Raw genomic sequence first — 22,556 nt, 5'->3', positions numbered from 1 at the left:
GGAGACTAATGTCTGCTGGGAGGGCAACATAATGGACCTCAGCAAGATGGAAAGTTTCTGAGGTGCATTAGGGAAAACCTTTTGATACAGGTGCTAGACAGCCTGGCTATGGAAGATGTGTTGCTGAATCCATGACTCAGAAAGAAGAAATGTTTGGAGAAGCAATGGTCAGCATCTGCCATTAGGTGTTACAGACACTGGCTGCAGTGACCAAGAGGTGATATAGATTAAGATACTGAGAGAAGGGAGGAAGATAAGCAGTGGAAGCAGTGGGCTAAAGACAGTAGATTTCAAGAGAACAGACTTGGGCTTGTCCAAGGAACTGACAGGCAGGATCCTGTGAGAGACTGCCCTTCAGGGCAGAAGGGCCCAGGAGAGCTGGTGAATCTTCATGGATAACCAAGACTGACCATGGAATCATAGAATCATTTTGATTGGAAGACACCCTCAAGATCACAGAGTCCAACCATTAACCTGACTCTAGCACTAAACCATGTCCCAAAGCACCTCATCTACACACTTTTAAACATTTCTGGGGATGGCGACTCAACTGCTTCACAGAGCAGACCGTTCCAGTGCCTGACTCTTTCTATGAATAAATTTTTCCCAATATCCAATCTAAACCTCCCCTGATGCAACTTGAGGCCATTTGCTCTTGTCCTATTGCTTGCTACTTGGGAGAAGAGACCAACACCCTCCATGCTACAACCTCCTTTCAGGTAGTTGTAGACACCAATATCATCTCCCCTCAGCCTCCTTTTCTCCAGGATGAACAGCCCCAGTTCCCTCAGCTGCTCCTCATCAGACTTGTGCTCCAGACCCCTCACCAGCTTCGTTGCTTCCTTTGAGCTCTCTCCATCACCTCAATGAATTTCTTGTAGTGAGGGGCCCAAAACTGAACACAGGATTCGAGTTGTGGCCTCACCAGTGCCGAGTACAGGGAAACGGTCGCTTCCCTAGTCCTGCTGGCCACATCTCTTGTTCTAATGTCTTGATTGCCAATTTTTCCTAGTATGGTTGGTTAGCAGTTACAAAATAATAGTAACAGATGTACAAAGAAACCCAGAATCCTCCCATGTTTTTCTTGTTTTCCAAATAAATTTGAAGCAGATGTGCCACCTGCTGGTGCCAGTTTACTGTTATCTCTTGGATTGGAACCACTTAATCTACTTAATGGATATGCTTGAGAGTATAACTATTAGATATAGCAGATTGTATTACAGGGTAGTTTAGGAGGTTTTCTTAAATTTTAATAAGAACAGAAATGTTTGTTTTATTATAATCCTAATTTCACCATTTGAAAATATATTGGTTTCTTGCTTCTATCTTCTTTGGGGTCTAGATTTCTGTCCTCTAATATATTTAGCTGTTGAATTTATTTTAACATCTGAATAGAAATGTTTATTTTAATTCCCATCTTTACACTTAGTTGTTATCCTACAGTGATATTTATTATTTCAACTTTGCTGGTGATAGTTGTCTTGCAGTAGGCTTTCTAACAATCCTTTTAGGCTGTTCTTTGTATGTATACTCATAATACGATAATTATATTTCATTTTTTACTTAATGTAAGAATATTAACTACAAAGATATATATTACTTTTTTACTTTTTAAAACCTCCTATAACAGGTACCAAGTGTTGGCATTTGCGACAGATGCTGATGAAAGACAAGAAACAGAACAGCAAAAACTTAGTTCTGGAAAAAGACTTGCGGTAAAACCTGTTTATTTTACATAACCTGTATGGTGCACTGCATACATGTTACGAAGACCAATGCTAAGTAACGAATGGAAACTTTGTCTGCTGACAAAGGACCTGATCCAATTGCCATTAAAGGCAATGGAAAGACTCCAGTAGTTTTCTATTAAGTTTTCCTTGGGCTTCAGTTGTTTATGGTTGGACCTTCAAACTCACTGTTGTTCTAAGGGAGTGGGGGGGAAGAGAATCATATACTGGAAATACCTATTTCTAAGGCAGTCTTGTAATAAAATCTAAACTGTGGTAAAACAGATTAATAGGTACACCTCAAATATTGCTCATGTTTTTAATTTCAGTCCATTTGTGACTTTGTGTTGGACTTACAAAATTAACCTCATGCTACCTGGGGAATCCTTGCTGTTTTGAGAAAACTCAGCAGTGAAAAATATTTCCATAACTAGGCAGTATCCTCGGCTATTTTTGTCAAAATCCTGTGGATTCAGTGGTCTTCAGGATGTCCCTGTGACTAAGCTGTTTAATATTTGAGCTGCCTCCTATTCAGAAAAAGAGATTTTCATTCTCTGTGGTCCTGCAGTAGAATTGCTTGTCTGCTAAATATACTATGTAAAATGCTAGATTCAGCATATTTCATATATAACAGTAAAATATAGGGAGAACATTTTCCTTGCAGCGGCTAATCATAGAACTTTTTCAAACTGTCAGTCAGAATCTCACATTTGGAATTAGGAGTATACATAGTTTTTAAATAAGAAATTCGGAAGCTTCATCAGATATGCTGCAAATTATATACATTTTAAAAAATCTAAACTGAGAAGCATATGTGGAGATGAATGTAATAAGCTTAGCTTTTTTTTCCCTTTGGCTTTTAAGATGCCACTTACAGCATCATATGTCAGATATACCAGTATGTTTACTAACACATTCTATGTTTCTTTAAGCAAAATGATTGATGCTGTTCATATAAGAAGCGCTGACAGTTGAACTTGCAATTTGCTGACAGTTGGTGTTTTTGACTTTAGAAATTCTGAATTTCTGTTCAACCAGCTTGGCAGTAGTCAAAAGCAATTTTTGCATATGTGAATTAGTTGAAATTTCTCAGAGGAGCTGGAATAACAAACCAATGAAAAGTATCAATAAGCAGTAGTATTGTTTAAAGATGTAAGGATATAGGCATGGCGGGATTTCTAAGTAGTTGCTTATTATATCAATGTATGTAGGTGGAAAAGTAGACAAGCTGTCATATACACAAACATCCTTCTGACTGAAGGCTGTACCTTAGTGACTGAAAACGTGAGTATTGGCTTACACACCTAAAATGTTGTCTATTTTTCCATTTGCATGTATTGGTAGAATAAGTTATCACCTTTTGCTCTCTAACCTTGCCCTTAATATCTGAGGACATGTAAAGAGGCAGATTTAAATGATTCTGATACTCTGTTCTTAGATTTAATGGTTAAAGTATAAAGTGTTTTCATTTTGAATGGGATGTGTATTTTAAAATTTAAATATACTTAAGTGAACTGTGTAGCCATCAATTCACAACTATTTCAAGAAATGGAGGATGTTTTTGCTACTTTAGTCACAATAAGGAAAGTTATCAACTGCCTTCAACATAAGAGGATAACCAATGTTTTCTCATTCAAAAAAAGACCTTGATTTTGCTTTTCTATCTATGTTAACGATATTCACGTAATTTTATGAGTTCTAAGCCTTCTCTATAAGTTTTGTCTCCAATATGCAGCTGTCAACTGGTCTCTGGAGCATATTTTTTCTTTTGAAGGTGGATTGGGTTTTAAACATCGGAGAACAAGCACTGGATATATGTGTTGTCTCCTTTAATCAAGCAGTTTCTTCTGTTTTTGTGCTTGGTGAGAGAAACTTCTTTTGCCTGAAGGATAATGGGCAAATTCGATTCATGAAAAAGCTTGATTACAGTCCAAGTTGCTTCATTCCTTATTGTTCAGGTTTGTAAAAGGAAAATTCAACTTAATTTTAGCTTGGTTACTTTTACAGCTAAGAATATTTATTTCCACTGAATAAATATATTTTTTTCTGAATAAGCTGTTGACTTGTAGAAAATCTGTGGAAATGGAGCTCTCTTTTTGGTTGAAGCAGATTTATTTTCAAATGTTACTTAGTGTGAAGTGTCATAATTTTAGAATCTAAATAGATATTTTCTCATCACCAAATTGAGCTAATTGTCTAGTGTTTGAGTAAGTTTGCCCAGGCTACCCAAGCAACGGACATGGAAGAATGAGAGATTTTAAAAGAGTAAACTAGTGCTTGAGAACCTTCTGTCATTTACTGACAGTTAAAAAAAAAAACAAATGAAGTTTACTGTTAGGAGATGAAACAACCAGCTTTGTTGGAAGCCACTATAGAACTCCAGATTCTTAATACTTTTTCTATATTAATGTTTCAAAAACTATCTGATAAATTTTTGGCTCTTTGTCTTATTTTAGACTTAAAATATAATTTTAGTCTTTGATCTTAACAATCTTCACATTTTATACTTTCTGATTTATTTATGCTATAAATAAAATCCATACATGCATACACCTTTAATCAGTATTCACAGGTCAATGAATTAATGAAGACTAAGCATGAGCAGCTGATATTTAACCTCTGTGTATTTTGTCGTACCTATCCTGGCATACTAATATGGCAATTATGAGTCTTAGTTGTGTTTTAAATTGCCAGACAAGGCTGGCTAGAAGTGTACTAATTTGTGGCATGTATTATGTAGCATGCAATTGAAATTGTTATCCATAATTAATCATGTATATCCTTGGTTACTGTCAATGTAACTTTCAGAAATGTTAATACTATAATTATACTACATTAATTTATAACAATTAGTGTCTTGAAAGGAAAAGAAAAAATATTGTAATGATATAAGCCTCAAAGAAAAGTACTGGCTTTTGAAAATCTTTTGTGCTAAAACTTGTTTTATATCTTTAACAGTGAAAGAAGGAACAATAAACACTCTAGTTGGAAACCATAATAAAATTTTGAATGTTTATCAAGATGTTACACTGAAATGGGCAACTCAACTTCCTCACATTCCTGTATCAGTGAAAGTAGCAAATTTACAGTAAGTAACTTATTAAAGTTTACTTTTTTTCAGATTCATTTCCAGTTGTGAAATTTGCTTGTAGTTCTTAACAAACAATTCTGAGGCATGTAATAAATAGGGTAACTTGTAAAAGGAAAATTCAAAGTGTTTTTTCTTTATTTTGTAAAATATTAATTTCATTAATGGGCGTACCGTTAATTCTAGAAGAATATTAGAGTTGCTGTACTGTGCTTTAGATTTCTTGAGTGAAGGTAGAACCTGTGGTCTTGTACCTTCAGTGGAGTAGTTTCTTCTTTTAAAGAATGGAAAGAGAAGCTTTGCAATCTGGTAAGATCCTTCCTTGAGACAGGCAGATAGGGAATCTCACCGAAAATCTGTTCTTCATTAAGTATTTAAGAGCATATGAATTCCAGGGATAATTTGTTGGAACAGATTATTCAACTCCAATGTTAAACTGTGGAAATTAAAGAACCATTTGAATTGCTCAGGCTTGCACTGCAACAGACCAAAACCCTTTGTAAGATACACATGAGACAGGTCAGGAGAAACCTGGTTGGGTAGGGAATGGAGTGTAGAGAAATGGCATATTAATAACTTCTGCTGAGTCTGTCACCCAGATAAGAAAACTACAGAAAAGTTCAGCAAGTGTTTTTCCAATCCAGTTTATGCCTGTACTTTGTGCCACCAGAGCTGTGGTAGGTGCTGGCTGCCCAGTGCCTGTGACCATACTGGATGCAGTAGGATTGTCCTTTTCAGGTAAATTCCTTCTGGTCCCTGGCAGGCATGTGGCTTTTGTGCTAACATACACTAGTTTGTTGAATACTTGGTCATGTTGTGTGTTTGATCTCGTAATAGATGAAAATGCAACATGTAACTAGCTTTACTGACTTGTGCAGAGTAATTTGAGAGATGTTTGTGTTTTGTTTGGTGCTAATGGTTACCTAATGATTTTTTAATAATTTAAATTTTATTTTTACTCTCTGGAGAGAGTTCTGCTGGCTTTTATCCAACAGGTCTTACAAGTAAAATATAACAAATAGTCTCAGTGGGCCAGTTAGTATAAACCAAAAGTTAATTATACAGGATATGACAGTACAGGTTTAGAAGTTTGGACAAAATATTTGTGTCAGAAAAAAATTGGAAAAGACATTGATTTTTACAACAGCAGATTATACTAACATTTGTATATACCTTTTTTTTTAAACATATTATTAAACCATCTGTTTCAATAATGCCTCGAAGAAGTTTATGCAGATTCTGCCTGTTCGCTGTGAACTTTAACACTCAATAGTTTGATCTTAGTGAGAATTTTGGGAGCCTAATGTGTCCCAGATAATTTTGCTAGTTAAATTCAGAATTCCCACAGAACTGCTAATGCTAGGGTTTGGTTTGGGGTTTTGTTCTGTAGAGCGTGGAGAGACAGCAATCTAGTTACACAAACCTCTTTATACAGGTACTAATAAATGAAAGAACATCTGTGTGTCTAGACCCAATGGCCTGAGAGATAGGGAGAAGTGTAGGGCTTATGTCTTTCAGAGCTGTGCTTCTGTCTTTCCATTTAAAAATACGCCATATGCTTGTACTTCTTTTTGACATTAAAGATGAGCTAAATTGCAAAAACTGTTGTAAAGCTTATAGCGGTAGTCATTTGGCTTAAACAAAATATATGTTTGTTCTTTAAAAAAATGATTTGAAACAGGGTTCTTTGTGAGTCAATGCGATAATGATTTTCTAATACTCCATTCAAGAGTGGCCTCAGTCTCAGTTGGGGCCTCTGGGCACTACTGTAACATAAATAATATTAAGTACTTTAATAAGCATAGAGTTGTTAATCTTACACTGCCAAGAGACTGAAGTGTCTTAAATACGATCTATGTCAATTAATTACTTTCACATCCTTTCCACTTTTATTCCAATAATACTTACAAATTAAATGGACCATTCTGAAAGTGTTTGTCTCTACAGATAATATACATTCATCTGTATTTTCTTGTTGGCATAATGTCTGTTATTTCTAATGTAAGGCTCTGGCTTGCTGGATAAGAAAAGCATTATTACAAGCTATTCCGTGTAAATCCCTTGGGGCAGGAGTAGTGATTTCCTCGCAAAGGCAGTTGTATACTTTATCCTATAATCTTGCTGGTCTACTTCTAAGATTGACTGCTCAAGTGCTTTGGAGAATTCCAGCTAAGTAACTTGTGTTTCTAGTGTGTGCACCTCCTTATTCTTTATGAATTGATTTTTTCCTTTTACAATAATGTGAAATACAGTATTTCCCTGTTGCAATACCAGTATGTAAATAATGATAATAACACACTACAACATTTGGGATTGAATTCTAGCATAAACTGCTTTATTTCCATCACATTCTCAGAAACACACAAGGAAAAATAGAATCAAAGATAAGTTGTTACTTATAACATGTTACGGATGTCTCTGCACTCTACAAGTGATATATTTTTAAGCTGTTGAACTACACTTTTTTTGCCTTCTATTAAAACCTGGGTGTTCTCTGTCAGGAAGCTGAAAATTCCCTATAAAAGCTTGTGATCAGAAGCTTAAACTACAGGCAAAAATTTGAGAGCTTATCTTATTTTTGGTTTTACCTGGAGATCTCTATAACTAAGGTCACTGAACTGGAAGTTCAGTTCTAATCATTGTTATAGAAGTTTGTCCGTTATTTTGTTAGAAGTTTAAATTCTGGTTCTGTTAATGTGTAGTAACTAGCTGTTTATGACATTGTTTTAATGTCAAGAGGACTCCTACATGCTTAACACTGCATGAACTGCTTCAGAGGTATAACCACTTACATTACCAATTTGGATTAAACTGCTTAAGATTTTGTTTCAGCCCAAATTCACTTTCCCATGGATAAGCCTGCTTGAACAGTTATTATACATTTTTGCATACCCTGTGTTGTCATCCTTAAAGTTATGGCTGTGCAAAAGCATTTTCACTGAAGCTGAAACTCTTGAAGAAAATGGTTTAGATATTCTGCCTGAGTTGATTTTAAAACCCCAACCTAAGCAAAAAAAAATCCCAAACCCACTCCATCTAGAGTGGTTTGAAGAGAAACTGTCCATATGCTGCAGTTAGAACAGCCAAAATCTGAAAAGTTACAGAAAGGAATTAAAAGACTTCCTATTCCCCTCAAATTTTCAGTGTTAAAATGGTAATTTTGAGCACCAGTGTTTGCTTGGTATTCACCATAAATATTTAAATATCTTCTTAGCATTGACTTCAAAGTCTATTGTCTTTTTTTATTGCCCTTCAGTTTTCATTTTTCTTTTTCACCAGAGACCTCTCCTCCAAGACTTTCCATGTACTTCCACATCTCCTTTGTGAAGGAAATTAATGAACTGTATCTCTTACCTTCATGGATTATCAGTTCTATTAATTTGTCACTTTTTGATGCTTCTTGAGATGTGTTAGGTTTTTCTCTCTCTGCTGTGCCCCACCCTCCCCCATTTCCCCTCCTCCCTATTCTCCCTTCCCTAGTTCAGGTGTGGGAAGCAAGCTCATAGGAGCATAGAATTCTCGTTTGATAGAGCACCTCATATAAAAGTCATCTTTTTCCCGTTGGCAGGGATTTGAGCCTGTAAGGAAGGGCAAATGACCAAAAAGTTGGGTTATGTTTGTCTGAATCATCTGAAATAGCTTATTCAGAAAGTAGCAGAAAGTCACTTTTTAAGGGCCTGTCACAAGTTGTATTTGTTTTTCTGTGCCTGATTATCCCATCTCCATGTGTTTGACCATAAAAGGTCATTGGAGTAGATTAAAATACTTAGACAACTACTTTTCTATTTATTTGACACTAACTCACTTGTCAAAGCTGTTCCTAAGAGTACGGTGTTTTAATTGCTGATTGATTACATTAAGTATTACTCTGACCTGGCTGGCCTGAAACTAGAACATTATGTTAACGTGCATTCAGTCTGAAGCAAAATAGCTTGTGTTCATAGCCTCAGGGATGTTTCCGTCACAAACACCCAAAATGCTGCTGTGGGTTGAGTTAAAACCATATAGAGCATTCAGTTTAGATGTGGTCTCAGGAAGGAGATTTCTGTTTTGATCACTTTCAAGTCACAAATCTCTTTTTGCAGGAGGAAAGCGTGAAGCCTTTCAGTCAGGGACTTTGTTTCTTCTGAACATTTTTAAAGTTCACTAGTCTTAATTTTACTGCTTGATTTTGTTTCTATGCAGCCTTTAAGTTATATCTGATAAGCCTGTGGATGCTAAAAGGTAGCCTGCCATTTTTTTCATTTAAATTGAAATAGACTGCAAACTTCTTCAGATACCTGTTTTTTTTTGAGTCAATATGTCATTTTGCCCATTTTGGTTCTTTGTGCTTTTGCCTATCCATCAAGAAATGAAGTCTGATCATATCTATATGGCAAAAAAATGCTGATTTCATGTGGAATTTATCAGCAGGCACATTTCTAACAGCAAACCAGCCTTCTCTGAGGCTGGGAAAGAGAATTCTTCCTTCTCTACTTAATGTATTGGGGACTTTTTAATTTAGGCACCAGTTTATTAGCAAACTTCATGTTTAAATGAAGGATATTTTCACCTTCAGCCACATTGGAATTTGATTAGAAATGCTCAAAAGAAAAAAAATTATCCCCACCTGTAGTGCTTGTTTATAGGTAATGAGATGCTTCGCATATGTGGTGTCTCTTGCTTTGTAGGAGCTACATCTAGGAATTAGAATATGGGAACCTTATTTTGTAAGTATTTATGTGAACTACTATATCTGTGAGCAGGAGGACTGTTCTTCATGGAAGAAAGATTTTTGAAGCAAATAACCCACAAAATGATGTGAAATGATGTGTATGCTCTGTAAAATGTGAAGTTTCTTTTATTACAAGGGATTGACAGGTATGGACAAGTTGGTGAAAGTTACTGGAATATTTGCTTTGACTTTCATTTATTTGTCAGATAAATATCATTTTACTTGGTAATGGAACAGCATGTTTTCTGAAGAGGAAATATAAAACAGTCTGGAAAGATTTTTTTTGTCCAGAAGTAATTTGTCACCTTTAAAGAGTAAGAATTTCTGAGCTTCTTAAAATATTAAATTTCCAGCACCCAAACTTTTAGCTTGTGAATAGGTTTTCATTATTTGAGATTTTTTTTTTTAATAAACAAGTAACTGTTGAAAAGCCAGGAAATAAAAGTAGACTTTATATGTTCAAAATGGCAAGCAGGCACACTTAGTAAGCTTTATCCGCACTTCAACTCCTCATGAACTTTAAGTCTGCCTAGGTTTAAACTGAGGAATGCTCCCATAAAAATATCCCAGGGTTCCATGTCTTCACCACTGATTCTGTTTTGCTCAGTTTTCAATCACAAAGTTATTTTTTCTGTTAATTGCTAGCACTACAGCTGACTGTGATATTTGAAAATTACTTAAATAATGTTTTTAATTGCTTCTCCAAGTATGATCATTGCAGACTATAGGGGTCACGCCTGAACTCGTAACATCAGTGTTGTGAATCACCAGCCCATTAAGACTGTATCACATAGTAATGTATTTATCAGCCATCTATTAAAGCCACATTCCCATAGGCTATTTGTGTTCGTATTTTGTCTTATGTTGTTATGTATTTGATTATGTATTCTACTGAATCAAAGACTTAAAGTAATAAATTCAAAGTTGTGTTGTGTAGGCTGAGATGCAGGAAATACTGCAGCTTACTGAATCACTTCAAATGATTGAATTGAGATGCTGTAGTAGCGTCCAATTTTCTTACTGCTTGTAAGACAAAGTAATATGGTAGCTCTAAAATTTCTAGTGTTCTTGTATGAGTCCTTCTTCCTCTTGCAGAAATAATAAAGGAGCAGAGGCTGACTAATGAAGGTACTGAAAATGAATTTTCTATGTAATCATATTGATTAGTGTTTGAATATTTGTATTGTCCTATGTGATGTTGATAGCCATGGCAACTGAACTTTCCTATCTCTTGGAAAATCTCCACTTGTGTTATAGTTACACAGGTGCATTGTAAGAAAGTATTTTGCAATATTTTTTAATACCTACAAGTTAGTTTTGGAGACAATGACTTCTAATTTACTGAAACAATAGTCTCTTGCTATGTGCTGAGTTATCATTTTACTCCTAGATGCCTCTTTCCTTTTTTCTTCCATCTTTTCTAATAAAAGGATGTGTAACATGCATAACAGGTGAGTACTGTAAAAAGATCTGTACAGTGTTGCTTAATTATCTAGTAATTTCCAGCCTGTTTTGCATGTACATACTCATTTCTTGGTTACCTGTCTCTGACTTTTCTGTTTTGCCATATACTACTACAGGCATGTGGCATTCATTCTTTCTAACCAGAGATATCCACATAAGCATACTTACAGATCAAAGTGAGAAGGTTTTTTGCCTTGATAGTCTGATGTGTCACCTTTGAACTGTCAGTGTTGTTGTTGCTCTTGGCTATTTGATGACCATACCAGCAACAATGAACGCCTGCAAAAAAATTACTGATGCTTTAGCCATAGGTTCAAAAGAGTATGTGGAGAAGGGTTGGGTAGTTTTCATGGCTTTGTATCTTACTGTGTATTCCAATACTCTGTTCCCATCCAGTGTCTCCCATTAGTCTGCAGCTTGACTGCAAGGCTGAGGAGTATTGCTTGGGTGACTTTGGTTAACACGGATTGTCTGTATGCCACCTCCAGTGCATGTTAAGCACAAGCCAGGTGATACGTGCTGCTACACTTCAGGGTTGATAATCGGTTTGCATTTGGAAGGGGAACACAATACTGAAAGAGACATGTATTGCATTTATTGCATTTAAAACCAATCCTGTCTTTACACCAACACCAAACAATTAAGAATTTTACAGTTGTTGGAGCATACATCCATGGAGACAATAACTTTTCTCACCTTCTAGAAAAAAGCTTAATACAATACTAGTTTTGGATTTTTTTTTAGTTGTTAGCATTTCATAATATTACAATGACTAGTAAGAAATGTGTGGTTTTTTATACTTATTTGTATAATGACGTAAAAAGACCGTGGAGACTGTTGTTCACTGGCTTTGCAGAACCAAGACTTATCTTCTATGCGTGAGAAATAGCTTGAGCCAGACATAGTTAACATGCTTGTAACTTTGTGGCACTTTGTCTGAATAAGTTTATATATAACTCTCTGATTCAGTAACCTGTCTCTATAAAGAAGAGAACGTAAGCTAGTGTTTAAATTCTTTGTTTTGACAAAGGATTAATTCCCAGATTTGAACTCGTGTGTAGCAGCACAGACTGGTCAGTTTAATTTAAACGGGGAACATGAATCAAAAGATTAGAGTTCAGAATTCTGGTGTATATCCATTGGCTGAAAATGTACTTTGTGAAGTTTTACCTTCCAATGTTTTTTGAAGAAAATGAAAATCTGCGATCACTTTGCAAGTGACAAAATATTGCTCTGGTCCAAAAATGGACTTGAAACGAAAACTTGTGTTCTGGCACAGAATCATAATAGATTGGGTGGTTCATGAACGTACTTTGTGTAGCTGGGCTCCCCAAACAGTAGAAGGGCAACAGGAACTGAATTTAACTGGAAGAAATATGAAGAAATGTTGTAGTTGAATTAAGTATATAAGGTGTAAAAGTGCACTCACATATGGGTAATAGTGGGTGGAGTCAAAATAAAACCCCTCTCATTGAATTTTTTAGTTATCCAGATGCTTGAAAATACTTTGTTCTTCATTCCAGCCCATCTGTTATTCCTTATTATAACTGACATCACCACAGCTACTGCAACTGTTAAAGAATCACCATATAAAAATGGCAAAACTTACATATAAAACCGGCAAAACTTAGCACTTATTACACAGTTTTATGGAAAGAAAACTGCAGGAATCAAACTTTATAGTTTATTGAAACATTTTTCCTTTTTCTGTATCATAGTACTGTAATAGAAGCAATGCCAGTTATGACGCACAGTATAAACTGCTCAGTTATATACATGCACGTATATAAATTTTTATTTGAGTGTTCTGTGAGAATGTTGCCTAATCTGTGAAGTTAAATGCAGAGAATTCTGGAATCTTTATACTTAAACATACTTGCACTTAAAAAAATGTTTTAAGAAAAGAAAAAGATAGTTTTGTTTTTCATCACTAAATTGCCACTGGATTGTTAAGAGATGACAGTACAAAATATTACTCTTTTAAAGGTCTTTTGAAGAGATAATTTTAGTGTCTGTAAGCCTACCCACAAAATATGAACATTTAGGATTCTGATCCTGCGAAAGACACAGATGTGCCAAATACTATGTCCAGCATATACTGTGATTCATGACGGGGCTTTCTAACAAGTTGTTTCAAATGGTATTTACTGTATAATATTAAGCACATGTCCATATTGTGAGTTCTCCTAATTTTATTGCATGCCACTTACTTGCTTTTTCAAAAAGCTTTCTTTTTACGGTCATACGGTTTTGTAAGAGTTTCAACTTACTTTAAAATAACATTTAAAATATTCCTGCCCTCATGGTTCTAGAGAAGGCATTAAAAGAGAAAATTCTAACTGCTCAAGAACAAGAAGGCAAGTAACTCCTCCTCTAGTATTTAAAATAAAATACTTGCTTTTAAACAAATACCATAGGGTTTTTTCTGTTAACCTACAATTTATCTGTGGCTGTTCATGTTCTGCCAGAGTAGAATATAACTGTATCAGGTTCTGGACTAAGTCTTGAAGTTGGGTATTGAGCAGTAGGCTGGAGTTTATGGCTGTATTGTGTCACTAGTCTGGATGTGCAAGACATCTTGTTTGAAAAACAGTTATTATGAGCAATCTAAAACTGTTGATTTTGAATGTCTTGATTATTATGCTGTTAACATGAATGACATTTTTTTTCTTACAAGGATTATCAGGCGGGACATTTATGTTAAGCTTGGTAGACGAGAGCCTGCTAGCAGTGCAAGGCACCAGAAATGCTTTTAAAGAGCAGCTTTGCCCTTCAGACAGGGTGAAAGGCCAATGATAAGTACTGTTAAAAGTAATAGTGTATGCACTTTTTCCTGCTTGAAATGCTGGTGAATTTTGAAGCTTTTAGGCACATCACTGTCAAACTGTGAGGAGAAAGAGATTGAGATTAACTTGAGTGTTTTTCAAGTTACGTAATAGTCAATCCTTTCAGAATAAACCTGTGGTAAAGACACATCATGGTTATTCCTGTTAGCCGTTTTGTAGTCTGTGGGCAGTCTTAATTTTCCTCGTGTACTGTCTAATATTATAATAGCTTATATGAAGCCAACAGTTAAGAATAAGCTTTGTCTAAACCTTAGTAGAGTGTAGATGTTATCATAGCACCTTGCATCTCTTTATTGTTGGAAGCAGAGATGCTGGGGGCCTCTCCAGCTTGCCTGGAGTGAAATGGAGTCTAACTCTGTTCTCTTGATGTGGGGGAAGAGAAGGTTCAGATGAAGGATAAACTTTGAAGGCCCTCCAGATCCTCTGTTCATGACGCCATAGCAGCTATTATACTTTTTGGTACATACAGCCTTTGAGGCTTTGGAAGCTGCGATATAACTGTGTGCCAGTGAGGGAGTATGACCTTGAACCAGGTTTTTGAGTTGAGGCAAAGGAGGTGCAAATGAAGAAATATGTACTTGTTGCTGTAGCTCTAAGAGAGAGAGTGAAGCATGGAGATAATTTACGTTTGTCACAGTTGGTTTTAATTTCTTTCCTACTACTAACACTGGTGCTATCATAAATAAAATCACAATGTAATTTCTCTTGTTTCTTATTATGTGGAGCTCTGAACTAGAGGCTGCACTCTCATTTAAAGTAAACAGGTTTTCTTATCAGTTCTCACATTCATTTTCAATTCAGGTAATGCCACTAATTGTCTTAGATATTGAACTGTGATAATAATGAATGTAATGTGGAAGTTATGACTTTTCCTTGAATATAGTCTACTTCAGAGCTCTTCACATTTTTTGCTTAAAGCAAGATAATATATTTCTGGAGGCCTGTGTCATCCCTCTAAATATTCTGGTTTTATTCTACTTTGTGATAAATGCTAATTTTCATTTAAATCTGCATTTTGTATAGCTTGCTATTTTTAATAAAACGTTTACTGCTTTTGAAATGGTTTTTATTTTATATTTAAAACAACAAGAAACTAAGTTGGTTAATATTTCAGATGAAAAATAATTTTATATGTAATTTGTAGCATGAACTTAAATCGCATGTCTAGCCTGTCTACACCAGTGTGTTTCCTTCCTGAAGGAACCAGAAGATGGTGCCGTGCATAAATATCTGTCCCTCTATGTGCGTTGTTAAGTTTTAACCTGTTTAGTATTCCTTTAAACTGTCAAGCTGTCATGCTAACCCTGCTAAAAACCAAAACAAAACCACAAAAAACCCTCACCAACACCCCCAAAAAACCTCAAACAAATGACAAAAACCCAACCAACCAACCAAAAAACCCACCGTTCTGCTTGATTTAGTGTGACCTGGTAGCTTTGGGGGCACTCCTAAAGCTCCTCACAAGCCTTCTGGTGCTCCCTGCAGGTGGCAGTAGTGATCTGGCAGAAAAGACCTCTGACCCAAACTTTCATGAGTACTATTTGATTTTAACTTGGCAGTAAAACCAGACGATTTCCATTGCTTTTTTCTTTTTTTTTTTCCCATGTTGTTTTTTGTTGGAAGATGCTCCTTCTGCTGTGGTCACTGGATGGCATTTGGCCTATTAGGCAGAGTCTCTTTCAAAGAGAAAACTACTCAAGCTAAAGACTTGTCTGAAGGTGTTGTGCAGTAAGGCACTAGTTTGCTGTTGTGCTGTGAGGTGTCACCAAGGTGCTAGTGAAAATGTCTTCAGTCCTAAGTAGAGAGTGGAAGTACTGTATAAGACCTGGAAGCTAGAGAACCCTTCAGGCATTCAAAATGGTAATGCTTTGGCCAAATTCAGGTTCTGACTCTCAGTGGATTTCAGTGCTTATAAGAGGGGATAGGTGTTGGCCTGTTGTTCTAGTTATAACTTCTCTTTCCCTTTCCCTTTTTTCAACTGCTTTTTCATAGATTATCAAGATGAAACCATGTTTCCTTTCCCTTTTCCTCTTACATGTACTTAATAATTTTTTTTAAACTAGATTTGTGTCTGGTATTCATTAAGATCAACAATATTAAACTATCACACAAATAGAAAGATGAAGAATGCTTTTCTGTAAAGCAACAGCATAAATTATATACTGCTTAATGATATTCAATATAATTACATATTGTTGTAAAATTATAGTTGAACACTATATTTATATTATGTTTGCATGCCCTCTGCAGAGGGTGCAAAGTGTGTTAAATACCTAAGATAAATAGGCTTAAAAGAATTCTAGTTTCTGAGAGCAAACAGATTGTCAGTTTTCATGTGTAATAGCAGAACGAGGAAGTCTTACACATGCACATATTACTTTTGATGTAAGTTTGAGTAAAGGTTTTTATAATGAGGAAGAGATTTTCAAAGGAACATGAAGGTGCTCCACAGATACCCAAAGCCACGTAAAAATTGGTGGTAGCTGACACTGAGTTTCACCAGGTATACTTTAAATATTCAGCTGAAGGTCTGATTTTGAAGTGTGTGTTTAATGGACTTTTGACTTTCAATCCCATTAGTTCATGTTAGAAATGCTTATAGTTTATCACTCCTAGTCTGATCTTCCTTTAGCATTTCATCAAGTGCTTCACACAGTAACAGCTAAAATGACATTGAAATGGTAGTGAAACTTAGAACAATTTTAGTTTTCAAAGGCAGTAAACTAAAAGTGCTATTGTAGTTATGCTCTTGCACGTAATTATTTTAGGGGATGATAAAATGAGGAGAGAATTTGATCCAAAATACTTGAGCACAGTTCAGGAATTAATTTCCTAGTTTATTAGTTTATAAATAGTACATTTTCAGTAGTATTGCAGAGCATCTTGTTTTCTAAAATGATTGGTATAAGTAATGTCCATTAAAACTGTTTTTGCAATTGAGGTAGAAGTTTTATGTGCTATTATAAATATAAATAATTAAGGCTGTAAACGGTGTCAATAATCAGACCTTGTCCTGAGAGTTGTCCAAGGCTTAGCTTGTGTCATTCAAATGGAACTCAAAATTACAGATTCAACTTCTAAGTCAACTGTTTGAGTGATCAGTTTGGTATTAAATAACTAGAAACATGCAAAGCATTTTAATTTCTTCAAGAATTATGTTGTGAGCAATTTGTTTAGTAAGAGAAGACCCACAAAAACATATGCTGTTATTATTATCCAGAATCCAATAAAAGATAGTTTTTCAAATTATTACCATATGTGTGTGGGAGTTGCTTTGTACTGTAAAGTTATTTTAGATACCAGAATAATTTGTTTCATACTTTGAGTTCCTCACTGTTGAAATATCCCCTTGGATTTGCTATTACTTTGACTATTGTGTGATATATAGAAAAAAAAAATAGTTTACAATAAAAGAAATTTAACAAGTAATTGAAATTCCAGATTGTGTGCAAAATGTGCCAAATGAAGTAACGATATTTGCAGGGATATTGTATGAGTGCAGTAGCTGCGGGGAAACTACTATAAAACTGTTAAATATGCTCCCCCTCCCTCTGTTATAAAAGCTTGAGAAAATATGGCAGTCCTGACTGGCTGACAGACATTCCAACAGAGAAATTAATGTATTAAAAATCGTATGTTATAACTGGTTACCCATATTTTCTTTACTGTTTCTATTGATGTACAAATTCATGGACAGCTTTAACAAGGAAAGATTACTGAAAAAAGCTTTTTTATCTTTGTATATTTTTCATATTGAACAATTTTCTGAGGGCCCAGCAGAACAGTAACTGAAGTAAAGGAAAAGTGTCATTTGTAATGCTGCTTTCTTAAACCAGTGCTTTTATCTCTGAGATAGTGCATGCTTAAAGAATGTCATGGCTAACAGGAAAGTTAGTTTTATTTTAAGATGAAGTTTTTGAGTGTGCATTCTGTAATGCTGACATAAACTCAGAAGTTAAGAAAAGCACAATTTAGAAAGGAAAATAATCTCATTGATTTTAGTTGATTTCATTTGATAGATTCATTACCTGCAGATGATTGTCAGCTTAAAGGTGTGTAGGAAGGACTGGATTTACAAACCACTTTTGAATGTATTATACTTCAGTAGTATATCATCAAAGATTTATTGCGAACAGTGTAGCTATATTTCTTCATGCCCTTTTCATTTACATTCAGATGTCTTCATGGATCTTCCCTTCTTAGCTTAAGAGACTCGTAGCCTCAGGAAAGAAATTTTAAGATGATCCAAAGCATTACTGGAGAATTTTAGAAATTGTTTTGTTTTCAGCTATCAGTTTTCTTTATCCAGTTGTGGAGCAAGTTCATGATGCAGTTTGTCTTGTCCCATTTTTTTTTTTGGTGACTTCATTATTTGCTGTAACTAAATAGCAAAGCGTGGGGCAGTGTATTGGGTAGCATGGTAGCATCTCCTTCAACAATACCCTTTTTTAAAGGCTTTGCTGTGCCCATGGCCAGTATGGCGAGGTTCTTTGCAAACATTTGTCAAGCATTAAGCAAAGTCCTCTGCATTAGGTGTTATTTGCATAGCCTACCAAGACTGCATTATGGCCCAAGTATTCAGAATAGTCTGTTTCCTTGCATTAGCCCAATGTGTTTGTTCCATGTGCCATCCAGAATTCTGTAAACGTAGCACAGATGTGTGTTGTACAGATATTTTTGGATGTAGAAAACTAGGATGAACAATTCTGCATGTATAACAATTCTAACAACAGACCCAGTCCTGAGCAAGGAAACCAACTATAGGTGGTAATAAATATTCCAGCAGCCAGAGGAAGCAAGGACTCATGCTTAGTTCCACTGCCTCTCACTTTGGGTCGAGAGTTTACAATTTGCCAGAAAGAACAGATGTGAACTCCAAGCTCTCAGGTCACAAACAGGCTGTCACATTCACAGGAGGGCTGCTAACACAGGTACTGGACATGTAAGCTGAAAATCAGTATTAAGTCTTCTACTTTCTTAAAGTATTTGTTGGGGGAGACTTGGCATCTCCAGCCTTATGGTGCTCAGGAATAGAGCTTCCTATTACAGTTTGCTTAGTTTTTGTAGTGAATGTTAATATATGTTCAAAATTACAGTGGTGGCTGGAAGCTCTTCTGTGGCAATAGGAAGAGGAGTCCCAAAAGAGATGACTATTTCTGTTTGAGATGAGCTTATAGGATATATAAGGGGAACTGCGTGTTTTGAGGCCTATTATGTGTGTTCCGTTTCAGAAGGCGGTTCAGATTTGCGTGTTCCACCTGCAGCAAAGGGCTAGCTGGGGATACCAATTGTCCAAAAGAAACCCCAACCAGTTTCCATACATTTGTAGTTCAACCAGGAGATTTATTTCATTCACTGAGTAAAAATTACTTCCCATAGAAAGAGAATGCTCAAACTTGTCTGCAGAAACTACTTATTTGGATACTGCCCAGTGGAGTCTTCATTTCTGTATGCAGTTATAATGTAACTGTACAGAGTTGAGATTATCTCAGTTACAGCATAGTTTTTCCAGAATATTTGATTACAGTTGTGAAGCCAACACTCCAATTGTGGTCTTAGCATTCTGTAAAAAGGCATTTTGGATCATCCAATTGGACCATCGGTTATCAAAATTAATTTGTGACACCTCTTTGACTTTGTAATTACTGTTACCCTGGAAAATTTTGGAATGAGGTTTTTCCATCTGTGTATACTGGAGCCATACTACAAGACTACATAGGAAACCAGAAGAGAATTCCATTTTTTCATATAGATATCTGGCTTTTAGTGAGGATTATGCTAGAGCAGGCACTTGAAAGGTGTCAGCATATGTAAGTTAAAGGATTTTTTGTTAATTCTTTATAAATTATAGCTTGAACACTTAGACAAATGAAGTGTTTTATGTGGCTTTGATTAGTGGGATAGTGTGCTAGGCTTTCTTATAAAAATTTAAGTCCTATATCTAAGAATTAAATTTGATCTGTCTCCGCTTTATATGGCAGTTGTATTTGATGCAAAGGCAATGTCTGCTATAAAAGTATGGAATAAGAGCAAATTATTGGTATGACTGTGTCACCTCGTGATTATGAAAATAAATAAAAGCTTTTAATTTAATTAAGAGTAAGCATTTTAAAAAATAAACTGGAAGTTAAGCTTTCTCCTAACTTTTGCTGTTAACATCTATTGCTAGTCTTTCTTTACTGATCAGTTCCTCTGTTTAGGAATTCTTCAGGTTAAGCAAAATGTTTGCAGTACTCCCTGTTGTCTCATAATTTGTTAAATACTTTCCTACATCTCGCATTTGCATCATACATGATCAGATAAACAAAATGGTGAGATTTTTGTAAGAGTAAGTTCAATGAAGTATTGTTCCCTTGAGGGAAAAGAGACTATAATGTAGCTAATAAACTACTCATTTGTATTGATCCAGCGCTGTGTAAGGGGAATGTTATGGATCCACGTGGATACCTTTTGGAAAGATGCTGCAAGGAAGAGCCAGCCAAGGTTTGAAGCCAGCACAGTAGCTGCAGTAGCAGGCAAAGAAATGGGTTACGACAGCTACTGAAACCATCAAAGTCCTGCTGCTGTCTTCACTGTGAACACATTCCATCCATTAGTGGTTTCTTCTGTTGCATCCTTTCCCTTCCCTTGGTGTTCCATTTAGCTAAGTCTTCCTCCTGAATACCAGCCTAAATATCCATACTTCGAAAAACTTAAGTAACAATTTTTGAGTAAAAGGTTACAACTATGCTGTCTACTCAGCTTGTTTGTTCTGACACTTTCCATTACCTGTCTTGATTATACAGATTCTGAGATACTTGGGTGATGTTTTAGTCATCTGTCGAGCACAGATTGGTTCTTAGGTGTAAATGCAATAAATGGGAGTAATATTAATAATCACATCTGAATTAAAGAATAAATATTTTTGTTTTCTGTTGATCAAATAATCTAACTAACAACAGCAAGTTCTGTTATATTTGTAGATGGAGCAGTAAAAGCAGCATAGATTCAATGTTATTGCTTTTGTGATTCGTCTCAGTTCCTCAATTAACTTTTTTTTTTTTTTAATGCAGAGGCTTGAAGGGTGTTATAGTCACTCTCAGTGACGATGGTCATCTTCAGTGTTCCTACCTTGGAACTGATCCTTCAGTCTTCCAGGCTCCTAGAGTTGATTCTAGGGAAATAAACTATGAAGAATTCGATGCTGAAATGAAAAAGCTGCAGAAAAGCATCAAGGAGGCCACAAAAGCACAAGGTATACTTCTCCCTTTTCTACAGTTGAACATACTTTTAACCACCTGAATTTCCTTTTAGCACTTTTATTTTCATACTTTAACCATAATTACATTTCTGCGGGAAATCACAGAATATTAGGGATTGGAAGGGACCTCAAAAGATCATCTAGTCCAATCCCCCTGCCGGAGCAGGAACACCCAGATGAGGTTACACAGGAAGCCGTCCAGGCTGGTTTTGAATGTCTCCAGAGTAGGAGACTCCACAACCCCCCTAGGCAGCCTGTTCCAGTGCTCTGTCACCCTCACTGAGAAGAAGTTTCTTCTCAAATTTAAGTGGAACCTTTTGTGTTCCAGTTTGTACCCATTACCCCTTTTCCTATCATTGGTTGTCACTGAGAAGAGCCTGGCTTCATCCTTGTGACACTCACCCTTTATATATAAGTAAACATTAATGAGGTCACCCCTCAGTCTCCTCTTCTCCAAGCTAAAGAGACCCAGCTCCCTCAGCCTTTCCTCATTCCTTTCACACCAGGGTGCAGATAATTCTCACTAGTGCAAGCGTTCAGAGAAAAAACTGACAGTCCACATACTACCCAAAGGCAAGATAACTTAAGGAATTTCCCAGCAACAGTCTGCTAAACTTTGGCTGCAGAGAGAGCAAAAGTATTGCCAAATTCTGTTTTATTATTACGAATGGCTTAAGTTATGCAATTAACAAAGAATGACTTTTGTTAAAGCAACTTTTCTGTTGCTTTAATTTCTTTCAAAAGTGATTGTATTTGAAGAACATAGTGAGAGATATCAAAGCCCAAATAACTAATCATGATAAATTCTGGAATTTACATACATTGCTAATAACTTGGATTGGTTTTGATCAAGTAAGGGCACATCATTTCTACAGAGATCCTTCAGAGTTTGTGTTTTCATAACTGAATTTTTAAACAGTGTATCTGACTTGCATAGGGAATTGCAAGCATGTGATTTTACTGGAAACTACGGAAAAATCTTAGACAAATAGAAAGAACCAATTAAAATCTTTTCCTGATGATAGTTGGCAAATTCTTAAAATGCATTAAAGAAATAGTCATGACTTTTTGTGTGAAAAACAGAGCAAAAGAGCTCACAGTTGAAATCCCTAGAAAAGAAGAAATTATTTATGTGTAGCTGTGAGCTTGATTCTACAACTCAAAAATTCCTAATTTTTGTTTTGTAATTGCATATAACTTTGTACATTATTATGACAGACTGATAAAAGGTGGTGTTTTATTTTTTTGTTTGTTTAGTTGTGTTTTTTTGTGGTTTTTTTTTATTTTTTATTTTACAAATTTAATGATTGACTATTTAAGCACATAGATGTGGTTAAATTCCATTGATTTTTTTTTTTTTACCCTTCAGCATTTTCTAATAAGTATTTGACAATTTTGTATGGCTATTGTAACCAAAGGAAAGAAAAGCATGATGAAAGGAATAAATCCATTTGAAATGAAGCATCTTCTCAGTTTT

General features: G+C 35.6%; 1 protein-coding gene across 1 annotated transcript in view; it reads left to right on the top strand.

Annotated features, from left to right (window-relative positions):
* Window positions 1-22,556, top strand: part of BBS9 (Bardet-Biedl syndrome 9) — a 343,165-nt gene that overhangs the window by 36,013 nt on the left and 284,596 nt on the right. Inside the window, exons 7-10 of the mRNA XM_080338643.1 lie at window positions 1,631-1,715; window positions 3,502-3,685; window positions 4,686-4,815; window positions 20,892-21,073. Of these exons, the coding sequence (XP_080194769.1) occupies window positions 1,631-1,715; window positions 3,502-3,685; window positions 4,686-4,815; window positions 20,892-21,073 (581 nt within the window). The remainder of the gene's footprint in view (window positions 1-1,630; window positions 1,716-3,501; window positions 3,686-4,685; window positions 4,816-20,891; window positions 21,074-22,556) is intronic.

Source organism: Nesoenas mayeri (genome assembly GCF_963082525.1).
Source record: "Nesoenas mayeri genome assembly, chromosome: 2".
NCBI lineage: Eukaryota > Metazoa > Chordata > Aves > Columbiformes > Columbidae > Nesoenas > Nesoenas mayeri.
Note: the sequence above shows the minus strand (reverse complement) of the source record. Positions and strands in the feature narration are given on the sequence as shown.